The 22,421-nt window shown below is 39.7% G+C and overlaps 1 protein-coding gene across 2 annotated transcripts; it reads right to left on the reverse strand.

Moving 5' to 3' along the window:
• Positions 1-5,058: 5,058 nt before the first annotated feature.
• On the reverse strand, positions 5,059-22,419 carry cenpi (centromere protein I). Of its 2 annotated transcripts, none has more exons than XM_067599652.1 (20): positions 22,165-22,419; positions 18,234-18,371; positions 17,496-17,614; positions 17,206-17,313; positions 16,597-16,645; positions 16,410-16,456; positions 16,080-16,169; positions 15,824-15,955; positions 15,413-15,556; positions 13,910-14,030; positions 13,556-13,650; positions 13,256-13,373; positions 10,743-10,807; positions 10,453-10,562; positions 8,997-9,132; positions 7,859-7,983; positions 7,336-7,384; positions 6,423-6,638; positions 6,013-6,054; positions 5,059-5,881 (listed from the first exon to the last, which is right to left on the reverse strand). In XM_067599652.1, the coding sequence occupies exons 1-20, from the start codon at positions 22,325-22,327 to the stop codon at positions 5,738-5,740; spliced, it is 2,211 nt and encodes a 736-aa protein (XP_067455753.1). In that variant the 5' UTR covers positions 22,328-22,419; the 3' UTR covers positions 5,059-5,737. The 2 variants fall into 2 exon arrangements, with proteins under 2 accessions (XP_067455753.1, XP_067455752.1); XM_067599651.1 differs by having other exon boundaries at positions 6,423-6,641.
• Positions 22,420-22,421: the final 2 nt, after the last annotated feature.

Raw genomic sequence — 22,421 nt, forward strand, 5'->3', positions numbered from 1 at the left:
ATGTCTGTACAAAATTTCTTGGAAATCCATCTGATAGTTGTAGATATTTCAGTCTGGCCCAACGTGCTGGACTCACTGACAGACTGACATTGTCATCCATACAGACATGCCACTAGAATGACTAAAAAAGATAGCCCAGAGGACACGGATATGGCAGAAAAGTAAAGTTTTTGGGAGTTTCTTCTTCAAGATATCAATTGCAAGTAAGCCAAGCATTAGTGTAACTCAACCATAAAAGATATCAGCACTTAATTAATTGTGTTAACCGCCTATATTGTTACAGACACCACCTCACTCATCCCATCAGATAGTCTGAAATCCTCTCTGCATGCATGGTTGTCTTAGTTTGATGTTTCATAAAAACATCAAACTAAGACAAGATGAAATAACACAACAGAGAAAATTTGACTAAACCTAATTAACGCGTCATGGGATACAAACTCAGTGGATTAACAGGCATTTTAGTTTAGTTGTTTTTCATACTGTGCAAGAGTGAGTCGCAACAAATGGATTCTTCTGAAGGGAGGAAAATGAGCCCTGATATCTGCAGCTCTTCTGCTGTGTGCAGACTCCAGTGGGAATTCTGTACATTATTGCTAATTATACAAGTGTAAAGAAGACGGGCAGCCCAGACAAATATCACCAACAGAAATAATCCTTTAAATATAGAGAAAAGTTGAGTCACAGAGGCTCTTTCATTGCAAGTATCAAATCTAGCAACACAAGTTTTCCCGAATGATGTTGAATCTAAAAAACAAATCATTGAAGTCTTCATCTGCCCCGCTGGGGAGCAAGGTGGCATCAATAAGGTCAAAGCTGGGGTCAACTGTAATTAAATCACAGTGGCACTTTGACCAGTTCGACTCCACGAGGTCTGACTGAGGTCACGGCTTGTAAACTCATTGAGGTTTTCCTCTGTGAAGCAAAAACATATGAGACCTGACTAATTATCCACAATCACCGTGCCCACATGAAATCACAGGCTCTGACCTGCCGTCACCTTTTCATTGTAAATAACGAAAATTCCACACAGTAAGAATATGTAATGTCACCATAGCAGTTGGTAGGATGCTAATTCTTAACGCTCCGCTAGAGTTACTGAAGACCTCGGGCAGACTTTAACAGAGAATGACATTTTCAGATCACTCTCCTGAATTAAAAAAAGAGGAGGGGGGGGAAAGAAAAACATGCCCGAGACAATCTTTAACACAGCTTGCTCCCAACATAACAGTATAAATAATGGAATCCTAAAAATACATGTTTAGGATTCATCAGAGGAGATGAAAACAAACCATGAAAGAAACCAGCTCTGGCCTTGAAGTCTTGCGTATTTAGGATTAACCTTTCACACACACCCAAAACTGAGAAAAGAACTAACAGTCCAGAAAACACAAAAACCCGAAACCATTATCCAATTGGAGTTACTGTGTCTTCTTATGGGTAAATAAAGGATATTAAAATGGAAAGATGCTGTACGATTTAATCTATATTATCAAAAACACAGCTTGAGGGTGGAGTGTTGAAAATGCATAACATAAAACATGTCCAGGAGGCATGTAGATAGAGAGAGGCAGTGACAATAGAACATCCTCGTAATCCTTTTAGCGTCTTTTACAATTATAGTTCACTACTGTGTGGAGCCTTAAGAAACAGTCTCCCTCTGCCAAATCTGGTTACAAAGAACTACGCACAATATGCAAGCTGGTATGGTCATCACGCCGCATGTTACCCATTATTAAATCCACTATCTGCAGAATTATTCCTCCTATTTTTCCTTCTTTGAGATGTTTTGCAGAGATCAAAAGACATGAAATCCTGTCATCGCATCAAATTGGATTGCCTGAAGAAAATCCTGATTTTAGGCTTTTTGAGTTCTGAAGAAAATGATCTTTCAGTGTAGGTACAGGAAGATTACTGTCCATGAAAATGACTTGAAGCTATTTTAAATGAATGCAGATTGATAATGCTAAAAGGTCCTGCGGAATGACAACAAAAATGTCATTTTCAGAAGAATTTCTCCATGAGGCAGGATGTCACTTCATGCTCCCAGTGGGATGGAAACATTATTCAGCTCTTTCTATACATATACAGCAAAATAAACCATTTAAAGCTTCTAGAGACCTTCGATTTCATCCTGGACTGAGCCGTGAACACCAAGTTACCGGGCTTTATGATCAAAGATGAAAAAATACAAAAAAAGAAAAAAACAGCCTTGTAAGAAGGAGAGTTGAATGCTTTTGATGTTCAGAACCAAGATGATTATATTTTTATGAAGGGGATTTCTGTTTGACTCTTCGAAATGAACATGCAGGCAACATTTGAGCACAACAGTGCTGGCAAATGTACAGCTAATGAGTTGAACTAATATATTTGGACAGGTAAATAGTTGTCACAGCTCAAATATTTCGCCAGCATTACGTTAAAGGGACATTAAAGGACCAGTCAGTCATTTTTGTAACTACATCAACATGAAACATATACACAAAGTTGTAGATTTAAAAAAAAAAGTGTCAGTATATGTCTATATAAGCAAACATTACTAATGCAAACAAATGTTTTAGAGGAGGCTATGTTATATGTTTAATTTAGTTGTCTAATATCAACACCTGTCAATCAGATTGGGATCAATAGCAGGTTCAGATCTTGTATTTCAGGCACCGTTTTGTTTGCATTTTGATTTAAATGTAGGCTACTATACTACTGTCACGTCCAGACAGGATTACTTTCCTCCCTGCAAATATTTCTCTAAATCATCCCACACTGTGGCGCATCCTAGGGCCCTCTAAAAGACTTTTTGGAGCTTAAGACGCACACCGTGTAATTGTAACCATAATTACTCGCGACATTCAGGGTTCAAATCCGGATCAACACCTCTGAGTGAGTGCCATCACACGTCAGTCCCCACCCATACAAACTGATGAGGCAGAAAAGCCCTTTTAAAAAAAAAAAAAAGATCATTTTTTTCCTGCAGGAAGCCAGACTTGCAGGGAAACTTGCAGAGAAATATCTGCTTTTCTTCTGGGCTCCACAACAAAAGCGCAAACACCGGCGGACTCCAAGGCGCACACTTAGTGCCAGTACATCTAATTCCTTTTATCCGTAATTAGTGTGCAGAGAAACTGTGATCTGTGTAATATGTCCATCCAGTCTGTTCAGTTGAATAATAGACAGAACTGTAGCGTTAACAGGAGGTTTGGTGTTTTTTTTCTCCAATTGCTGCCAAAATGTCCAGTTGCGCACCGTTTTGTTCTGACACCGGCCACGGAGGACACACACATGTTGTAGTTATCCTGACGCTCATCAGGCAAAAACCTCATGCATCAAACGGATGTCGTCTGGTTAAAAAAAACAAAACCAAAACCCAGCTGCCAAACTGTGGCCAGGACGATGCTCAGTCTCCTAACTGCAGCACAACCACCAATATCTTCATGAACATGCACAGGAGTAACCCAAAGGCGGTTTAAGACGCATGTCACACTGTCGCATCATGTTCCTCTTATTTGCCCAGGATGTGAGGTTAACCGGCTTCTACCAACACACATTTTCTGCAGTAAACTCTTTAAAAAAAAAAAAAAAAAAGCATCCATGAACAACAATCTTACCTCTCTCTCCCTTCGGCGAGGATTTGGCTCAGGTAGGACCGGCACAGCTCAAGTGAATGTGTTGTCGAAGAGGCTGAAATAAGCTACTCCCGCGGATGCAGTCGCGGCTTGAGCTTGAAGAAAGTGAGGAGAGCAGCAGCGCAGATGAAGATTTGAAACGGCGGAGCGGAGCAGCGCTGCGCGGCGCGACGCGGCACGGCGCGGTCTGTCTCTCTGACGCTGACATCAGAGGGTTTTGCTTTAAGGTGGCTCCGCTCATTCACATCGGCGCGACACATCACACGCACGACGGTTTCATCTGTTGGATTTAACTATCTGTACAGAAGAATATTAGCATCCCAGAGAGCCAGAGTTGGAATAAAATGAGAGGAAAACTTCCACAGATCGGGCGCGTCATGAAAGCTGCAGGAGGGGAGGCTTGAAGTCACTGTTCAGGGGGTCCAAACAACTGTCAGGATGAAATTTGACTAAAGGTTCAGAGAGCACATCTTCTCTGCTACTCTTCCTCATTTTTGACAGTGGGTTGAGAACTTAATAAAGCCTGTAACATGTAAAAAATAAAGCTGTGATGTTCAAATGTTTCCCCTTCTAGCCAAAGTTCTGAGTGCTCCCCATCCTTATGAACACATCCCAAAATATGAAGCATTAATAAGTCATATGAAAGTTATGTAAGCTATAAACCAAGGTAATACTGGAAATACTTGACCTGAAACACAGACATACCTTCTCTCAGGGTTACAAATAGTGTCGAGTCGGAACAATTAGTGAAGTAATAGATTAGTTGATCAACAAAAGCTTTAAATCTTTTTCACATTTGAAAACATTTTCTGTGTTTCGTATCATTTTAAATTGAATATCTTTGGGTTTTGGACTGTTGGTTGGACAAAAAATATTTGAAGACGTGACCTTGAGATGTGGAAACTTGCAGTGGCCATTTTTCACAATTTTTTGACAAAAAATAGTAGATATATTAATCAATGATGAAAATAATCATTTGGTGTAGAGCTAAGATTCTGGGTACGTGGAGTCCCTGAATATCACTTTGGGAAACATCAATTTATGTCATCCGTGTTGCTTCTTATTTACAAAGAAATGAAGAAATCTGGACAATAAAAAAACACGACCACAATTCAAGTCATGTGTCATGTTCTGGGTCTTGATAGTAACATCTCGGAGGAAGCTGATCTCTGAATGTCTGGCATGCTGTGATTTCATCCAACATTTTCAAGAGTATCCGAGGAGCCAGGGGCCTGTTAACCATCCAGATGGGTCCTTCAATTAAAGCAAAATGCTGTTTTCCAGATGGTACGTCCACTGACTGCAATACATATGGACACTTATCCATAGAACAGATTGATGCCAAGTGATGGAGACAAAATTCAGGTTGACATTACGCCGAAAGCTCCAGACACTTTAATGTGTGTCCTGTAAACTGTCAGGTACTTCAATATAGTGCTGTAAGACACAACAATTTGATTTTTATTTGCTTCCAAAGTGAAAGTCCTACACTCATATGTGCAAGAGTCCTGGGAGAGAAGCTGTACAAGAATATTACAACAAAAACATATATGAGCTAAAAAAACGCATTTACAGTGTAGTAGCTGGCTCCATGTTAGTGAGTAGATATTGAACAAAACAAGGTTGTCTTTTGTGTTGCAAAAAAAGAGAAAAAAAAACACTGAAAGAGAACAATTTACACATCTGTTACTATTCTGTTAAATATGTAGTTTCTGAGAAGTAAAACGCTTTATTTCTGTGTGTAATTCAAAGATTTTTGAGCACCTCTCTCTGACCTCATAGATCAGTGAGTTCAGACGCTTTCTTTTCAGTTTTTGTCACTTTTTTTTGCAACAAACATGTCATCTTCCCTTGTTAAACATGTATTCATTGACCTGGATCCTGCTACCAGCACTGCTTCCGGCAAATAGCCGCCAGGGTATTATGGTCTGAATGGACAATACTATAAAATACACAAACACAAATAAATCTATATACATAAAAAGATTCTCAGATCGCTGGCAAGTAGCTCGCTTGAAGATGAAGGTAAGAAGAGATGAAATATTTACAAGTCTTTAAAAAAAAAATGGTTTGATGCAGACGGTTGTTTTTTTTCCTCTCCCCGCTGAGATGAGCATCTACCTCTGGTGTGTGGACAGGTTGTCGCCCTGACCGTCACCTGCTGTCAGCTGCCGGCTGATGTTGCTCTGAACAAACTGTTTAAGGCCATCGTAGCCCTGAGTGAACAGATACTCCAGGTACCAGCCCCATGGCTTGGAATGCTGAAACACACAGAGTTACATCTAAGACATCTGAAGATTTCCATGATCAAAGGGAGATCAGTGAGTGACACACCTCAAACTATATGTGAAGTCTATAATGAATGCAGAAATGAAAAGGAGATCCCTCGTACCTTTATGGAATTGAGGTCCATGTCCTTTCTCCCCGGCCAACACTGATAAAGAGAGAACATTAATATTCATTGTCAGCCCGCTCTGTTAAATCTCTGAAGATCACTGCTGGATGTTGCAGTTGGACAGAACCAAAAAAAGGTACTTGTATTATTAACTATGATGAAAACCACGGCTCATGCAGCACCTATTAATAATAAAATGTCCTTCTGTATTAATGCATCTTGTATGAAAGATACATTAATACCACATTTGTCTCCTTGTCTTGCCTCTGAGTCTATTAACCAAACGGTACCGACTGGCTACATACCAGATTGAAAACATACATAAGCCTCTGAAGAGGTTTTGTTTAACATACGACGATGATATCCTGGTGAAACAAATCACTACATCGTAAACGGCACACACTCACCCTTCGGTGAAAGTCGACAGCGTAGTTCATGAAGGCCGGGTGGTGGATGAGGTCGAAGCTCGTCCAGTATTGCGGTACGTTGCTCTTGAGCAGCAGCTCCTCTCCCAGCTGTACGCCCGTGCCTGGATGAATCATTTTGGAGTTCCACAAGCAGTTGACCATGACCACCGCGTAGTTGTTGAATTCACGGAAAGTCTGGCGGCTGATGTGAAAGGCCTGCTGGAAAACAGAATAGAAGGGAAAAAGATAAAGAAAGAAAGAAAGAAACGAGAAAGAGTTCAGCTAAACCGCTCTCTCCACATCTTCAGAATTTCGCTGATGTTTGTTGGGCTGATTAATTTGCATGCCACCAACCAAGTCCATTTTTCTTAATAAACAGCGCCAGTGACATTTTCAGGGGAGCATAGCGGCTGCCTGACATGTTCTTGTAAATTCACAGCTCGCAGTGGCAGATGTATTAAAATCGACAACACTTTTAACTGCTTCTCTGAGAGGGTTTAAAGGTTATCAGCTGTACGTAGATACTTGAGGTTTCCTAAAGAGCTGAAATAAGATGTAAAATGTACAAAATCTACCTACCTAAAACGTAAAAGCAATGACGACAGGAAATACATATCATATATCAAGATTACTGTTAAATCAACACATACATAAAACATTTTCGATTACTGCCCACTATTGTTCATAGGGACCTTGCTACACTGCCATTCATAATAATAATGTACATAAATAAAACCAGCTGCTAATATATATATATATATATATATATATATATATATATATATATATATATATATATATATATATATATATATATATATATATATATATATATATATATATATATATATATATATATATTGCTGCACTTGTGGATACCAAGAGAAAAGAGAAAAAAGAAGTGTGTTTTTACCTCTGTGAGTTTTTCTTGACTCTTGGCTGATGTCAAGTTCACCTTGTACCTGACAGAGAAAGAAAGATTGAAAGACCAGTGACATCTGTGATCAGAAATTACTTGGAAAACAACTCGTCCTCTATGGTCTGTCAAAAAAGGAAAAAATCATGCAATTACATTCCAATTTTCCTTTTGCCAGGGCATTTTTACGCTTAGCTTTGGTAAAATTATTTCAGAACCCCGGGGTGTAGTCAATTAGCCGACACTGAAAGGATTTGTGCTATTAAAGCCCGGAGTTATAAATGAAGCTCGAATACAGCATAAAAAGGAGAGGAGGGCTTAAGTATATTGCCTCTTAGCCTCTCATTATCATAAATCATATATTAACATGTAAGTGCAATGAAGCCATTTGATTCCAGTTCTGTTCCCTCATCAAATATACATAAGTATGTGACATTCTACATTAAGTGTATTTGCCAGCGTATGCGTTGAGATAGGCAGGCTCACGGCCGGCTGCAGCACGGAGACGAAGAGTCCTCACCTGTACATGATGTAAGCCAGTCTGTCCACGCTGACGGGGTCAGTGGCAAACAGGGCTGGGTAAAACACTCCAGGTGGGGGCATCACTATGAGCGGGAGCCCATACTTGAGAAACATGTCACACACCTGATGGAGGAGAGAAATATTCCCCCACCCACAAGGAGTAAAGCGTGAAAAGACTTTTCTACATACAGTATATGTCACTGCTGAAGCTTTCATTATGGCTGCTTTGTTAGACGCTACTACACATTGATCTATAAATCTATTCTTGGCATCCCACCATTGTATTCATGCAGTTTTGTTGTTCCAGATAAGGCAAGGGACAACTGATTATGCTTCAAAAACACATTTTCTTTCTGTGCCTAATGTGCATACTGTTGTGATAATCAGTTGGATTTTTCCACTTTATGTAGTTACTTTTAAGGGTTATTAATCTATTGCATATCATTTTTTATATTACTTATGGTATATCTATTGCTGTTATTTTATCCATCTTACATTATCATTTGGATCTTATCTGTTACACGATCCTTGATTATTCTCTTCATATTTTATTCTATGTGGTGGTGCCGTCTTGGCCAGTAAACGTTTCATGGTTAAAGATTCACTACAGGCATCTCTTAAGACTCTGCTTGATATAATCATTTCTGTCTGATGTGGTTTTTCTACAAAAAAGTTAGATTAAGTTTTTACAAATTCTTAAGAATCTATGAAAAGGCAGATATTTTTCATTTAGTTTAACTGTTGAACACAAGATTTACTTGTGTACTAATTAACTATAAGGTCCGCTGTATGTGCACTGGAGGCTTCAAATTTCCATATCAAACTTGAGTAAGCTGCATACTGGACCATGAGTGGCTTCCAAACTAGTTGTGATGTCACAAAATTATGCTTGTAGGTACACGCCCTAAATTCAGATTTAAGGTGAGAACAGTGAAACCTCAGCAGATTAATTTGAAAACAGCCTCCGAGCTCTGCACATCCATCATTCAAGCACACTGAAGGTCAAACATCCAAGAGAAGTAACAACAGGCAAAACACATTTGTGAGTAGATCCGTTATATTACGCTGAAGCACAGACTGCTTCTGGCCTGTGAGAGTCACAAAGCAGATTGACTCTCCAGCAATAGCTCATTTACCGTCTCATAGAAGTCAAGGATGAAGTTGAGTAGGAGGGAGTGACAGCCTTCAAGCTGAAGGCCTATGGTGGCCAGACGACCCACAAAGTGCACCAGCTCCATCACAGAATCCTTGAACCCTGACAGAGTCATGTTTCTGGGACAGACAGCAGAACAGAGAGTCAGACACACGCACACACACCAACAAGAATATTAGCACTTAAATGAACCACCAGTCAGCTGATTCACCCATGGACAATTTCTCTTTTAGTGACTCAGGTCTCTGACACCACAGATGAAAAACACCCAAATCAGCCAGAGTGGCAGTTCATTACAATACAAAAACAAACACAGAACCAAGACTAATGTTAGGAAAGGTGAACGCAAACACAACTAACAATCAATTATTTCTACATCTGATCTCTGAGTAGCTCTCTCCATAAATACCAGAGGTGAGTTTGGAAATGGCAGTGAATAAAAATGGATCTCACCACTTATCGGATCGTTTATAGTGGGATTATAAATGTGAGGACTCGATACTTGTGAAACCTGCTATTTAAACATAAATGACACTCCAGTCAAAATATTGGAAGCTAGAAAATCATTTAACTGGGCATTAAAGTAGTTTTGATCTCCAGACAACTTTTATTTAATGATTGGACACATTCAAGGTCTCAAAACTAAAGGAGGTGACACATCAATACATTAGGACTAGGGAACACGGACAAAATCAAATATCACAATATTTATGACTAAATACCTCAATATTGTGACAATATTGTAGGGATGACTACACACAATCAGATTTTTGACAAATAACCATCAGCAATGTGGACTATGTGGGTAAAAGGCAAATAACTGAACAGCTAGAACAGTCTGGTAAGTTCATAAAATTACATCACTTTATTGTAATGCAGCCTTTAAAACAACACTTATGCCATATCACAATATCCAAAATCTAAGATGATATCTAGTCTCATATCATGGTATAATATCAATATATTGCCCAGCTCTTCAATACACACTTCTGCATTGGTTGATTCTGTTGATGGTGGATAATCAAATGCTCAAATTAAAAAGGTAAAAAGCTGCAGTACAGACCAAACTGTGATTTCAGTCGAGATTCAACCCAAAAGATGAACGATTTTTCTTTTAAGTCCAAAAATGTTGCACTAATAGGCTTGACTTAAAAATAACTTACTGAGCCTCATCTTTAGAAAAATAGGTAAGTCATCTGGGACACCTGTGATGTCTACATCATTTCCAGAGAATTAGTTGTTTTCATACCTCTAAGCCACAGTAAATAAAATCTGAGGCAAGACCGTAAAACTTTTATTACTTCTGTAGGAAGTGATTATGTGTAAGAAGGACTTTTCTATGCTCTCAAGTCATTTCACAAAATCTTTCAGTCCTACTGCTTGTTTATGCTCAAGACATGAACAAGTGGCAGGAAGCAGGAAGCACAAGTGAGACTCACATGGAAGTGTGGCTGTTGAGGCTGATGTCCAAATCGTCCTCCAGAGCGTACACTGAGTGCCAGGTTAGCCACTTCAACAGCATATTGTTTAGGCACTCCATTAATCCGCACTAGTGACACACAAACACAAGCAGAGAGGGGCTGAGCATGGTTTGAACACATCAGACTACAGTGCTTTATAAATACGAGACAAACACTATTAATTTACTTTCAGGTGGCTCTCTGATCCAAATACTGTAGCGAGAGCAGCACTGAGCTGGTTTTACCTATGTGTCAGAGAGAAATCCTACCTTGAAAAAGGGCGAGGATATGAAGAAGAGCTGCATGAGGGGCTCGAACAGAAGCCGTCCGATTTCTGAAGGGGGGGAAGACAGAAGATTATAGTTGAACCAGGTACTTAATTCAATGCACCACAATACAAACAGTCCCAAGGACATGGCACAATATGGCAGGACTTGCTAACACAGGAACATGGCTGCCTTTTTATTTAAGGGGAGAGGAAGGTTGGGAAGGAAAGCATCTACAGTGGGGTCCAAAAGTCTGAGACCACTAGTCAAGATGCTTCTATTTTGAATTTGTTTCAAATGTAATACTAATTCTTTCATTACAAATGATAATATCAGCCTAACAACTGGCATGAAATGTTGAATCTTTGAAAAATGTCCATGACCTTCAGAATTTCCTAGTATTTGGTTTGTCCCCCTTTTGCTCTAATGACAGCATGCACTCGAGCTGACATGGACTCCACAAGTTTGTGCGAAACCTGATGACGCCTGTTATCCCAGCAGGATTTGACAATGTTCCAAAGAGTCTCTTGTGATGTCACAGAATGATCCACTTTCTCAGTTTTCAAGTGTCCCCATAAATGTTCGATGGCGTTTAAGGTCAGGTGACTGTGGGGGAAACTCCATGACAGTCAGGACTCCTTGGTCTTCAAGTAGTTCTTGCAAAGCTTCGAGGTGTACTTGGGGTCATTATCCTGCTGCAGTATGAGTCTTTCTCCACAAAGATGCAAACCAGAGGGTATAACATGTCTGTGAAGAACGGAGTAGTACTTCTCCTCGGTCAGGGTGGAGTCAGTTCGGTGCAGGTGTCCAACTCAAGAGTCGGCAAAACACCCTCAGGCTTGAATATTCCCACCACCATGTTTCACTGTGAGCTTGATACACTGCTGTATCATTTTCTCTCCTGTTCGTCTCCTTATATAACACCCTTCTGTTACTGCCATTTTCTCCAGTCATCCACTGTGAAATGCTGGTACTTCTTTGCCCACCCCAAGCGTCTGGCCTTGTTTCTGTTCCTGAGAAGTGGTTTAGAAACTGCTACTTGTCCTCTGAGACCACTACAACACAGCTTTCTTTTGACAGTACTTTGGCTGATTGGAGTCTTGCGTTCTTTATTTAGCAAATTCTATTTCTGTGATGAAGTTGCTTTTCTATCTCTCAGGGAACTAAGCTTGATGTATTGATCCTCTGATGGTGTGGTCATTTTTTTTGTCTGCCTGATCGTGCTCTGGATACAACTGATCCAGTTTCTGCAAAGCATTTTAGAGTTCCATGCAATGCCCCCTAAAAACCTTTAGTCTAACCATGATTTGACACTGAGAAAGACCCTCTTCGCTTAGAATAAACTTGAGGCACAGCCTTATTTACAACAGGTGAGCTCTGGCTGCATGTTGAGCCATCCCTAAGACACATTGCAAACACACATTAAAACAAGCACTGTTGTCCAAGTAACAGGCCTGTGTCATTTGAGGAAAATGTAGGCTATGCCTCGGCCTCAGACTCAGGATGATAGTGAAGATGAAAATGAAGACGAAGATGACAAGAAGTTGCGTTGATTCGGTAGATTCACTTGATTTAAGTAAAGTGATTCACGTTTTGTTATTTTAGATTTATTTTTGGCATAGGTTTATTTTATAAATAATTTCATTTAAAACCAATACATAGACTAAATAAGACATGGGATTAAAAACATGTTCCCCCTTAAAATAACCTTGTTTATTTTCGTTGAATAAGAGTGCATTTATGTTTCTACTAAAACAATACATTAACCATCATTGTGGCATGGCTTGATAAACCTTACAGTGTAGGTGTCAATAAATAAATAAAAAATAAAAAATAAGGTCTAATGATTCTTAGTTACAAAAGTTCTGATCAGTCAGGGATTGGGGTGGTTTTAAATATTAATAGCTATTTACAGACTGTGTGGGCGAAAACACACAAGAAGCCTAATTCTCCTTAATTAACAATAATTCACTGAATGTTTACAACTGGGTAGGCAAACTCATTAAAATATGCAATAATTAAAATCAGTGAATATGATGGAATAGTGGCATTAGAATGTGCAAGAGGCCACCAAATTAAGGCTTTTACAGACAAAATTTTTCTGGGGGGCAGCGGCGGCATCCTCCCAGACCCCCCTCACCGGCTATTTTTTTTTCCGACTAGCTGGCATGCTTCAATGGACGGGATACAACTCAAGGAAATCTGACCTTTTGTACAAAGGAGTTAAGTTGGTCAAAGCCACAGACTTGCTTAAATTTGATTGCTCACCTAGAAATAGTGCAGAATCTTAAATATTACATGTTATAACTTCTTGTGTTTTTAAATGTTTCTGAATCCTCAAACTTTCTGATTATTTTGGGGTTTATGTAGAAACATTAGAGATTTTCAATGTGGTCTCAGACTTTTGGACCCCACTGCATGTATGTATGTATGTATGTATGTATGTATGTATGTATACTCTGACTGGGGAGAGAAAGACAGCCCATGAAAGTGGTTGACTTGAAAGCAAAACTCACGGGAACTGGGAACAACGGGAATGTTGCTCAGCAGGCCAAGGATCTGTGGGCAGAGGAGGGATCCGTCCCAAACATTGAGAAACTTGTAGAGAAAAGCTTCTGAACTGGAAAACCCCTCCTGGAGCAGAAAATGTGACACATTAAGAATGTGAAATCAATGTTTGACTGTGGCTTTTACTCATTAGGACACAGCAGCTGTCGCCTGAGTGTGTGGGTGCAAGATGATGAATACAGGAAAACAGTGAACAACAAGTGTGAGGTAGAGATGTAGCTATCAGGGCCAAGAGGAGCGAGGCTCACCTGGAGGAAGTGGTGAGCGGATATCAACTTATCCAAAAACTGCAGAGCCTCTTCTGAATTCTGGGAGGCTCCTCCATCGCTACAGAACAAAAATTCTTAACAAAAACAGCAAACAGGGTATTTAGTGAGTGAAAATGTCAACAAGAAAAGAGGACAGCACAAGACTTCAGATTCACTGCATCTTCACAAAGTGAGATCCCCTCCAGTCTCTTTTAAACCCTTGAGAATCCCTTTGATGTACCAACTAGGTAACATGTCGGGGGTTCAACTCAAGGTCATTTTTGCTTTTAATATATCTTCCTCATAAGAAAATGTCACAGCAGTTCAGCAGTTGCTTCCCCCCGTCTGCCTTACCTTCATGAAGAGCGTAGCCTAGCCAGAAGTTGAGGCGTAGGAGGGCAGACTCATCCTGTACACAATCCAGGTACTGCAGTGCCAGACTGGAGCCCAGCAGCGAGCCCATCTGAGCGGGCAGCTGGTGGAGGTAAAATGAAGAAACACATGCAATAACATGACAAATAACAAATAATGCAATCAAATATTCATACATTCAAAAAAAAGAAAAAGAAAAAAAAGAACAGAGAGCCAGTGAGTGAGTTAGTATTCTCACAAATTCAAACATCAAAAAGCTGGTCTGCGTGATTAGTTGCCAACTCAGATTCAAATCAATCTGTTTACCTACTAAAGAATAACAAGCAACTGATACTTGTGTCTTTTTTCACTGAGCTGAGTGGGCCATCATTCCATTACTGAGCTAATTCTTCAGTATCCAGTAATCCCCATAAAGCCAGCACTGGGACATTTCTTCCATCCCACCAGTTAGTTTATACAGTCCCTCATTGTGTATGAACAGCTGCCTCCCAATATGGAGACTTTGTCAGAACAATAAATAATCTAGAATGAGGGGAAAGACAGACTGAATGGACACAGCTCGGTTCTCCAATAATTATGGAGCAACTGTATCATTAAACGGAGAAAGCGCCACTCTGCCTTTGACAACAGGAGGGCTGGTGATGAGAGAAATAATCAATGATCTTTTGTCAGCAACAGTGTGAGAATAGTTTTATGAGGGCGATTAATGTACTCATCAGTCTTTCTATACACAACGCAAAGTGGAGCTTCATGGCTGTACTCGCAGTTGATGCTGTCGCCATACAGAGGCCTTATTGCTCACGTCGGCTTTGTGGGCAGTGAATGGGGTGAATTTATGTAGCATGACGCATAAAAGTCCCCAAGCTGTTTAAAATGACTTATATTAGTTTATCGGGTCACTGAATCTGCAGGGGCAAACAGAAATTTATGGAGAGGCCTCTTTAAATGAATGAATACAAATTTGCTTTGTGACTTTTTCCAAAGCGTTACTCAGACATCTCATCTCAGGTCTTTTGCTTTCATTACTTATAGATGTTAGATAAACCACTAATGATATCTGTAAAACGAACAGTTGCCTGTTTTTAAAACAAAGGCCAAACTGAGCACTTGTGAAACTGGTTTATGCTCTAATCTAATAAACAAATTACAGCCCCAGGCCACCTCTGCTGTGTTTTCTCTAGGACAAAGTTGTTAGTAGCCTCATACAATATACAGTCAATATAACAGTGACACAGCACCACCCTGTGGCTGTGAGGATACATCACAATTTAAATGGATAATGGTTATGCATTCTAACGGCATAAATGATTAATGATCTTCATGCTTAATGTTTATTTGATATTCCATCCGTTTCCAGTCCAGATGAATTGGGACTAACGGCTCAGAGTGAAGGCAGAGGTAGGAAGACAGTAAAGGGTAAGAGGCAGCCGCAGTGTCAGCACCTCACAGATGTAAAATTCAGAAATTTGTCCTAGGAGAATTTACCTCTACACGGTGCATATTTTCCAGCAGCTGAGCAAAGGAATGGAGCTGCACCAGGGGGACCACCTTTCTGCTAGAGGACGGCTCAGTCTGAGCTTCTTTATTGACTGCAGAACTCACTGCTGGCATTTCCAGTTGCCAATGTTTCTGAGAAAGAGCAGTAAAACAAGGAAATAAAGTCAAAACAGATGAATTACAAATATATACTGTACAGAGCTGGTATTTGGCGTTACCGTCTGACACCGTCTGCAATCACACTTCAACATTTAGCACAACAAACTAGCCAAGAGCGACAATAACATTACCACCTCTGGAGAAAACCTTCGGAGCCTACAAGTGAATGCTGGAGTGGCAAGCCACAGCATTAACTGTAGCACGATGCAAACTGAGAAGTAAAGCGGCAGACTTCCATACCCTTTTCCTAGAGTTGGTCTTATCTTTAATTGCGACGGCCGGACTGATGCTGGAGGCAACTTGGGAGCCATTTCTCTTCTGGACAGCAATCAACGCTGATTTCCAAGGAGAATTGTGGTTCCTAAACCCACTCTGTGAGACAACAGAAAACATACAATTCCTTCTCTGTTTTTGGGATGATGGTCATATGTTATTATATATATATATATATATATATATATGCATGTTTATATGTATATACATTCGATGTACAAACCCTCATTCTTGATGGAATGGAGAGTGTCACAAGTTCAGGGCAAAAAACTCTGTAAAGTGACAGTAGATGCAGGAGGAATGGCTGCCTTCCCTGAAGAAACAAGAATATCAACATGCTCAGCATGACACATCTTTGACATCTTCCTTTTTTATGGTTGTTTCCTAACAATGCAGCATTCAATGATAACAAATGGCATGGAAAGAGTAACTGTTTATGGGAATTATGCACAGAGTGTAGAAAACAAACCTCTCCTGCCATTTATCAGTTAATAGATTTCCCTATTGAGTACAGACATGATTTAATAGCCTTGATAAATGGCAGGATGCTTACCAATTTAGACTGTAGATCCAGTAGCTTTCTGACTCTGAATACTCGCACTACAATTAGGAAACAAATGAAGCAGTCATTAATGTTCAGAAAAGTGCTGCAAATAGTAAAAATGGAAATAATGAGGAAAATATTGGAAATAGTAGCAACAATGTGTATCATATCCCAGGTGTAATAACGTTAGACTCACCACTTTCCTTTCTGGTCAAAAGGTACAACAGATGGCAGATGTAAGGACACTGAAACAATGTGACAAAACATAATAATGACTTCACATCTCAACAGTTGTTCAGTGGGTCACATATCACATTACATTATTACAATGTCATTTCATTGCACTGGTAAGAAGACCATAATTCACATGCCAACAAACAATAACTCAAACAAGTAAGTACTGCTGACAAAGGAGTAAAGCTTGTTCCATCCAGCAGTTGTCTGGATGACTTTGCTGTCAGTCCATTTTCAGTTTTAGATTTGAGGGGATTTCTGGATTTAGCAGCACATTGTAGTTATCCAGATAATTCACTTCCTGCTCCATGAAACAGCTCCCTAGTTATGAGGCTGTCACTTCAGCCACATTATCTGTCTTTCCACTCAGGCAGAAAGTAACTGTTATTTATGATGTCAAGTCTGTGTCTCTAGCAGGACAAAGTATCCATAGACAAATGGGAACGTCTTTTCAAAAATAGCTCAGAAATACAAACAGAATTGTAATCTAATGGTGTCAATGAATAATTAATGAATAAGTAGACATTTGATTTGATACCACCCCATATTAATAAACAGTTATTACACATACCAGATTTTCCTCTGTCACAAAGCTGAAGATGAAGCCATAGACAGCTCTGAGTTGGTCCTTTGCGTCAATCATGTCAAAAATGGTCAACACCCATTTTATGAAAAGAATCTGGAAATTATACATACATGTAAACACACAAGTGCAATACCTATGATGGAATATATACAATATGATACAATAGGTAACTATTTCCAATTCTGAACATCAATCACATAGCAAACTTTCTCATGTTTACACAAGTGGCAATCTAATCTACATGAGCCCAGAGGCAATCAATTATTTGCACTTACTTGTGTGGTAATGGGTATTTTGCCGATACCCAGCCAAACTACTGCTCGAACAACGGCCTCTTGTGGCACCACCGTGGCAGGGATCAGACACTTGAGCACACGCACAACTGGAGTCGTCCCTACAATGAAGTAAAACACAGAAACAAAATCAGTTAAAGGAAGACTGACTGTAAAAAATACAGACATCAACAAACACTGCAAGATAATTCTTGTTTCCATTTGTTTAAACTGTGTGAAAAATATGTGCTCACATCATACTGGTAACACATTACACCATATCTACTACATAAGCAATGTTTGGCTCCAGTATTCTTGTCAATTAAACTGTGCAAATAAAACACTAAAACATAAGGACCAGATGGTATTGCATTTCTGGCAGAGTGGCTCTGTGGTTAACACTGGCACCTAACTGTGAGAGGCGGTTTGAGCGCTTCGGACAGCAGGGGACTTTCTGTGTGGAGATTGTTCTCTCATGTTTGCGTGGCTTCCTGTAGGTTCTCTGATTTCCACCCACAGAAAAAAAGACTGGGAGGTTGGGTGATTTTTTTGGTGTTAAATTGACTTAGATGCAAATACAAGTTTGACATTTGTCTTTTACTTTTAGCCCTGTGATAAAGTGGCAACCTGTCCACGCTTGCTCAGCTCAGACTGTGATGTCATAGGTGTGGTGTACACATCAGGGGCCAACCCTAGTGCTGGAAATGCCAAACTTAATGCCCAGTTGTTGTGATGACTTACCCATGCGAAGGCTCATCGCAAACTCCAACATAATAGAGATGGCCTCTGGGGACAGTCCTCTGCTGTAGGCCACCTTCTCCACCAGCACCAGGTTCCTCTCAAAATCATCATTGCCCTGCCAAGGAGTACCTGCTTCAACTAGAGAGAGGTGACATCACATCAGAGTGTGCAAGAAAAAGTTCGATAACTCGCAAAGCTTGACAAATACTACAAAACGCTAATATCAACAAGTTCAGGGGTTTTTTCTGTGATGGTGATATCGGGTCAAGTGACGCCAAACGAGCAGAAGACCTGTATCAAGTTCAACTTAGTCTGGCTCTCTTTTGGTTACCAGGATTAACTGAGACCAACATTAGTGATTAGTAACTTTGCATTTTAAGACTCAGCTATGCACGTGTTGCTGTGAAAGAGGCAGAGTTCTTAGATACAAGCAACATAATCACAAGCATGATTTAACTGACTAACTAAAAGTTTCAGGTCCTTTTAGATGTTATGCCAGTGTTGGTTCTACTATTTTATCCATTATAAATAGCTTTTATTTATAAAACAGCTTTTGTAAATAATCAGAATATCAGTCTGGTTTCTGTTCATGTCGTAGAACAGAAACTGGGCTTATCAAAGCAAAAAACAATCTTTCCCTTACAGCTGCTGCTGGAGACTGTTTGATTTTAATTCTGCCTGATTTCAGCATTTGACTCAATTGATCATTTCAGTCAGGACACTCACATCAAGATTTTAAAAATTTATTGTAACAACATGCATTTTAGTTTGGCAGTGTGACTCTGCTTACGTGACGCTCTGGAACAAATCTGAGTCTGAGCAAGCTTGACGCAGACTTTCCTTGAGCTCACAACCCCCCCCCCACACCCCCGCCAGAGCCTGAGATACATGTTTGATGAACATGAACACATTAACCCCCACTTGTTCTTTATATACATGCTACCACTGCAACATGATATACATAATCACAATATTCAGTGCCCTTGTTATGTGAATGATACACAATTTATGTACCATTAAAAACCAGTGTAGAGGGCAACTTTTATAATTTAGTATCTTTTATCTCTCAGAAATAAAGTGCTGGATGTCCCTAAACTTTCTCCAGCTTAATGAAAACAAATCAAATCTTTTTTTTTTTGATCCTCCAAAATCCATCCAAATTTAACAAAAACATTTTGCTGCCCTGCCTACAAATGTCAAACCTGCAGCTGGAAACCTTGGTGTTATATTGACTATGACCTTTGTTTGACAAACAAATTATAAAAGTCATGTTTCATCAACTGTGGAGCATCTCAAAAATCTGGAAGGTTACGCATGCTTTTATATCATCACGGTTCGATTAGTGTAATTCAGTGTATTTAAGCCAAACATTTATCCCATGCCTTCAGCTGGTACAAAACGAGGCTGCTCAGCTTTGAACAAATACTAGAAGAGACATTTCTTCACTGAAATGAGAGACATTTGAGCGCTCCCAACTATAATGCTGAATTGCTGGTGCTCCTACTATCCAGAGAGCCTCAGATCCTCAGGCAGGCTGCTTCTAACTGCTCCTAAATCTTGGTTTAACATCCTCTGTTCTGCTGCTGGTTCCCTGCAAGGATTTAGACTCCACTGGCTGGGAGCTGAGTCTAATCAGCCTTCACTTTCAGGGGTCTTTCTACAATTCACAGGCCTGTTGGATGCAGTAAAGCAGGGTCCCTTATAAAGCTGCAATATTTAGTTGATTAGTCAATCGACAGAACATTAATCAGCAACAATTCTGATAACTGAATAATCATTTTGAGTCATTTTTTTGAGAAAAAATGTTCAATTCTCTGGTTCCAGCCTCTAAAGTGTGAATATTTTCTGGGTTCTTTAGTCTTCTATGATTACCTTGCGAGGCAGCTGGATTTGCAAGATCACGCGATCATGTGAGAATCCATCTTGTCAGGCTTCAACTTATCTACTTGTGTCCGGTGGTTCGGACCAATCAGCATCTCGAATCCAGCTGCCTCGCCAGGTAAGACAGTGATAGAGAGATGGTTCATCCAATCACCTGCCAAGTATTTTTTGAAAGCGCCTACCCTTTTCACCAACATTCACCATTTTCTGATATTCTATAAACCAACCAACTAATCGATTCATCGAGAAAATATTTGACAGATTAATTGATAACATAAAAAATCGTTGGTTGCAGCCCTCGTCCCTCAGCTCTGGAACTCCCTGCGTGAGCATCATAGGCTTGAAGAGATGGAAATATCTTATAAAATAATTTTTAAAACTTATATTTTTTTAAAAGCCCTAGATTAATGCTAGAGTGGTGTTTTATTACACTGTCTTATGTGTTAATATCTTTTATCTTAAATAATTTGGGGATGTTTTTCTTCCATTTTACTTTTGTTTTATTTTTTAATTGTCTGATTTCATTTGCTGCATTTCAGTCCTGAAAGGTTATCATCATAGTTCCACCATGTAAAGTAGAGCTGCGACGATTAATCAATTAGTTACCAACTGTCAAAGTAATCTCCAGCTATTTTGATAATTGATTGATTTAAAAGAAAATTTCTCTGATTCCAGCTTTTCAAATGTGAATATTTTCTAGTTTCTTTGGTGTTCTGTTACAGTAATCTGAATATCTTTGGGTTGTAGATAAATCAAGACATTTGAGGACGTCAACATGGGATTTTCAAAATTTTATGGACCAAACAACTAATTAATTAATCGGGAAAATAATTGATAGATTAAATCGATAATGAAAATAATCATTAGTTGCAGCCATAGTGTAAAGCGCTGTGTAACTGTGTCTTGAAATATGTTGTATTAATCAAGTGTATTATTATTATTATTCAGAGAGAGCAGCTCCTGAGACAATATGACAGCACTCATGATTTTAAATTGATAGTTGCACATTTTCTGATTCATAGGTAAGTTACAGGTCCTACAGTAAAATAAACCTCATTCAGATGTAACTAAAATCTAAGCAAAGTCATCGACCTCACACACACTCATATATGAATGGGCCAACAACACATATAGACGGATGACAAAATAAAATTAAAAAACAACATAAAGTGTCTTAGTAAGGTGTTGGGCCACCACATGCTGCCAGAACAGCTTCAGTGCACCTTGGCTTTGATTCAACAAGTCTCTGAACTCTACTGGAGGGATGAACATCATTCTTCCAAAAGATATTCACTTATTTGGTGTTTTGATGATGGTGGTGGAGAGCTTTGTCTAACACATTGGTCCAAAATCTCCCACAGGTGTTCAATTGGGTTGAGATCTTGGTGACTGTGAAGGCCATAGCATATGATTCACTTCAAACCATTCAGTGACCCCTTGTGCCCTCTGGATGGGGGCATTGTCATCCTGGAAGAGACCACTCCCATCAGGATAGAAATGTGTCATCATAGCATAAAGATGATGATTCAGAACTTTCTGTTGATTTGCAGAGACCCTTCCCTCTAAGCAAAGCAAAATGACCCCCACAGCATAACAGATCCCCTCACTGTAGGGGTCAAGCATTCAGGCCTGGACCGGTGTTTTCTTTTGTCACCCGTCTGCACATACAGTGGCAGCTGATGACGTCACAAAACCACGGGTTGATCCTGATATCGAGCTTTTAGTAACAACAACAATAATAATAATATTTGTCTGCATATGTAGATAGATAGATGCACGGGTACAAAGCTCCGTTTTAGACCGTCTCATCACCGTGTTTGTGAGCTAACGTTACTCAGCTAACTAACATTAAGCGTTTACTAGCAGTTTATCGAGCAATGAGAGCTAACGTAACTTAACGTTAAATACAGCTCCAAGAAAAAGTAACGTTAGGCATTTCTTTCGGATAAAAAGTCGTTCCTGGCTTTGTCTGATTTTTTTATTTTTTTAACCGCTTAACATTTAGGACCGTCTGCTAACGTTAGCGTGAGTAAGTTTTTGTGAGTCCTACCGTCAGAGAAGTACTTCAGGGCCAGGACAAACGGGTCCTCCGCCTCATTCTTCCTTCTCTCTTTTTCTGCGACTCTGTTGCTGCTCCGGTTGGACACAGATTGGTCGTTTGTAGACGATGAGTCCGAATCCAGCGACTCCGACAGGTTTAACTTCGTTGCCATGTCTACATTGCTAAAACTTAAAACACCCTGCTTTCCTGCCCCTGCCTTCACCCATTCAAACAAAACTCAAATCGTCCGCGCGACCGTTTGGTCT

This window comes from Thunnus thynnus, chromosome 9 (assembly GCF_963924715.1).
Source record: "Thunnus thynnus chromosome 9, fThuThy2.1, whole genome shotgun sequence".
NCBI classification, from domain to species: Eukaryota; Metazoa; Chordata; class Actinopteri; order Scombriformes; family Scombridae; genus Thunnus; species Thunnus thynnus.

Bases quoted from the DNA above. Each gene is read 5' to 3' on its own strand.
- cenpi (XM_067599651.1), bottom strand. From the start codon at position 22,327: ATGGCAACGAAGTTAAACCTGTCGGAGTCGCTGGATTCGGACTCATCG. The intron at 16,646-17,205 runs GTATGTGTAATA...ACATTGTTTCAG, and splicing joins TTGTGACAGAGGAAAATCTG to TGTCCTTACATCTGCCATCT. The intron at 15,956-16,079 runs GTTTGTACATCG...GTTGTCTCACAG, and splicing joins CCATTCCATCAAGAATGAGG to AGTGGGTTTAGGAACCACAA.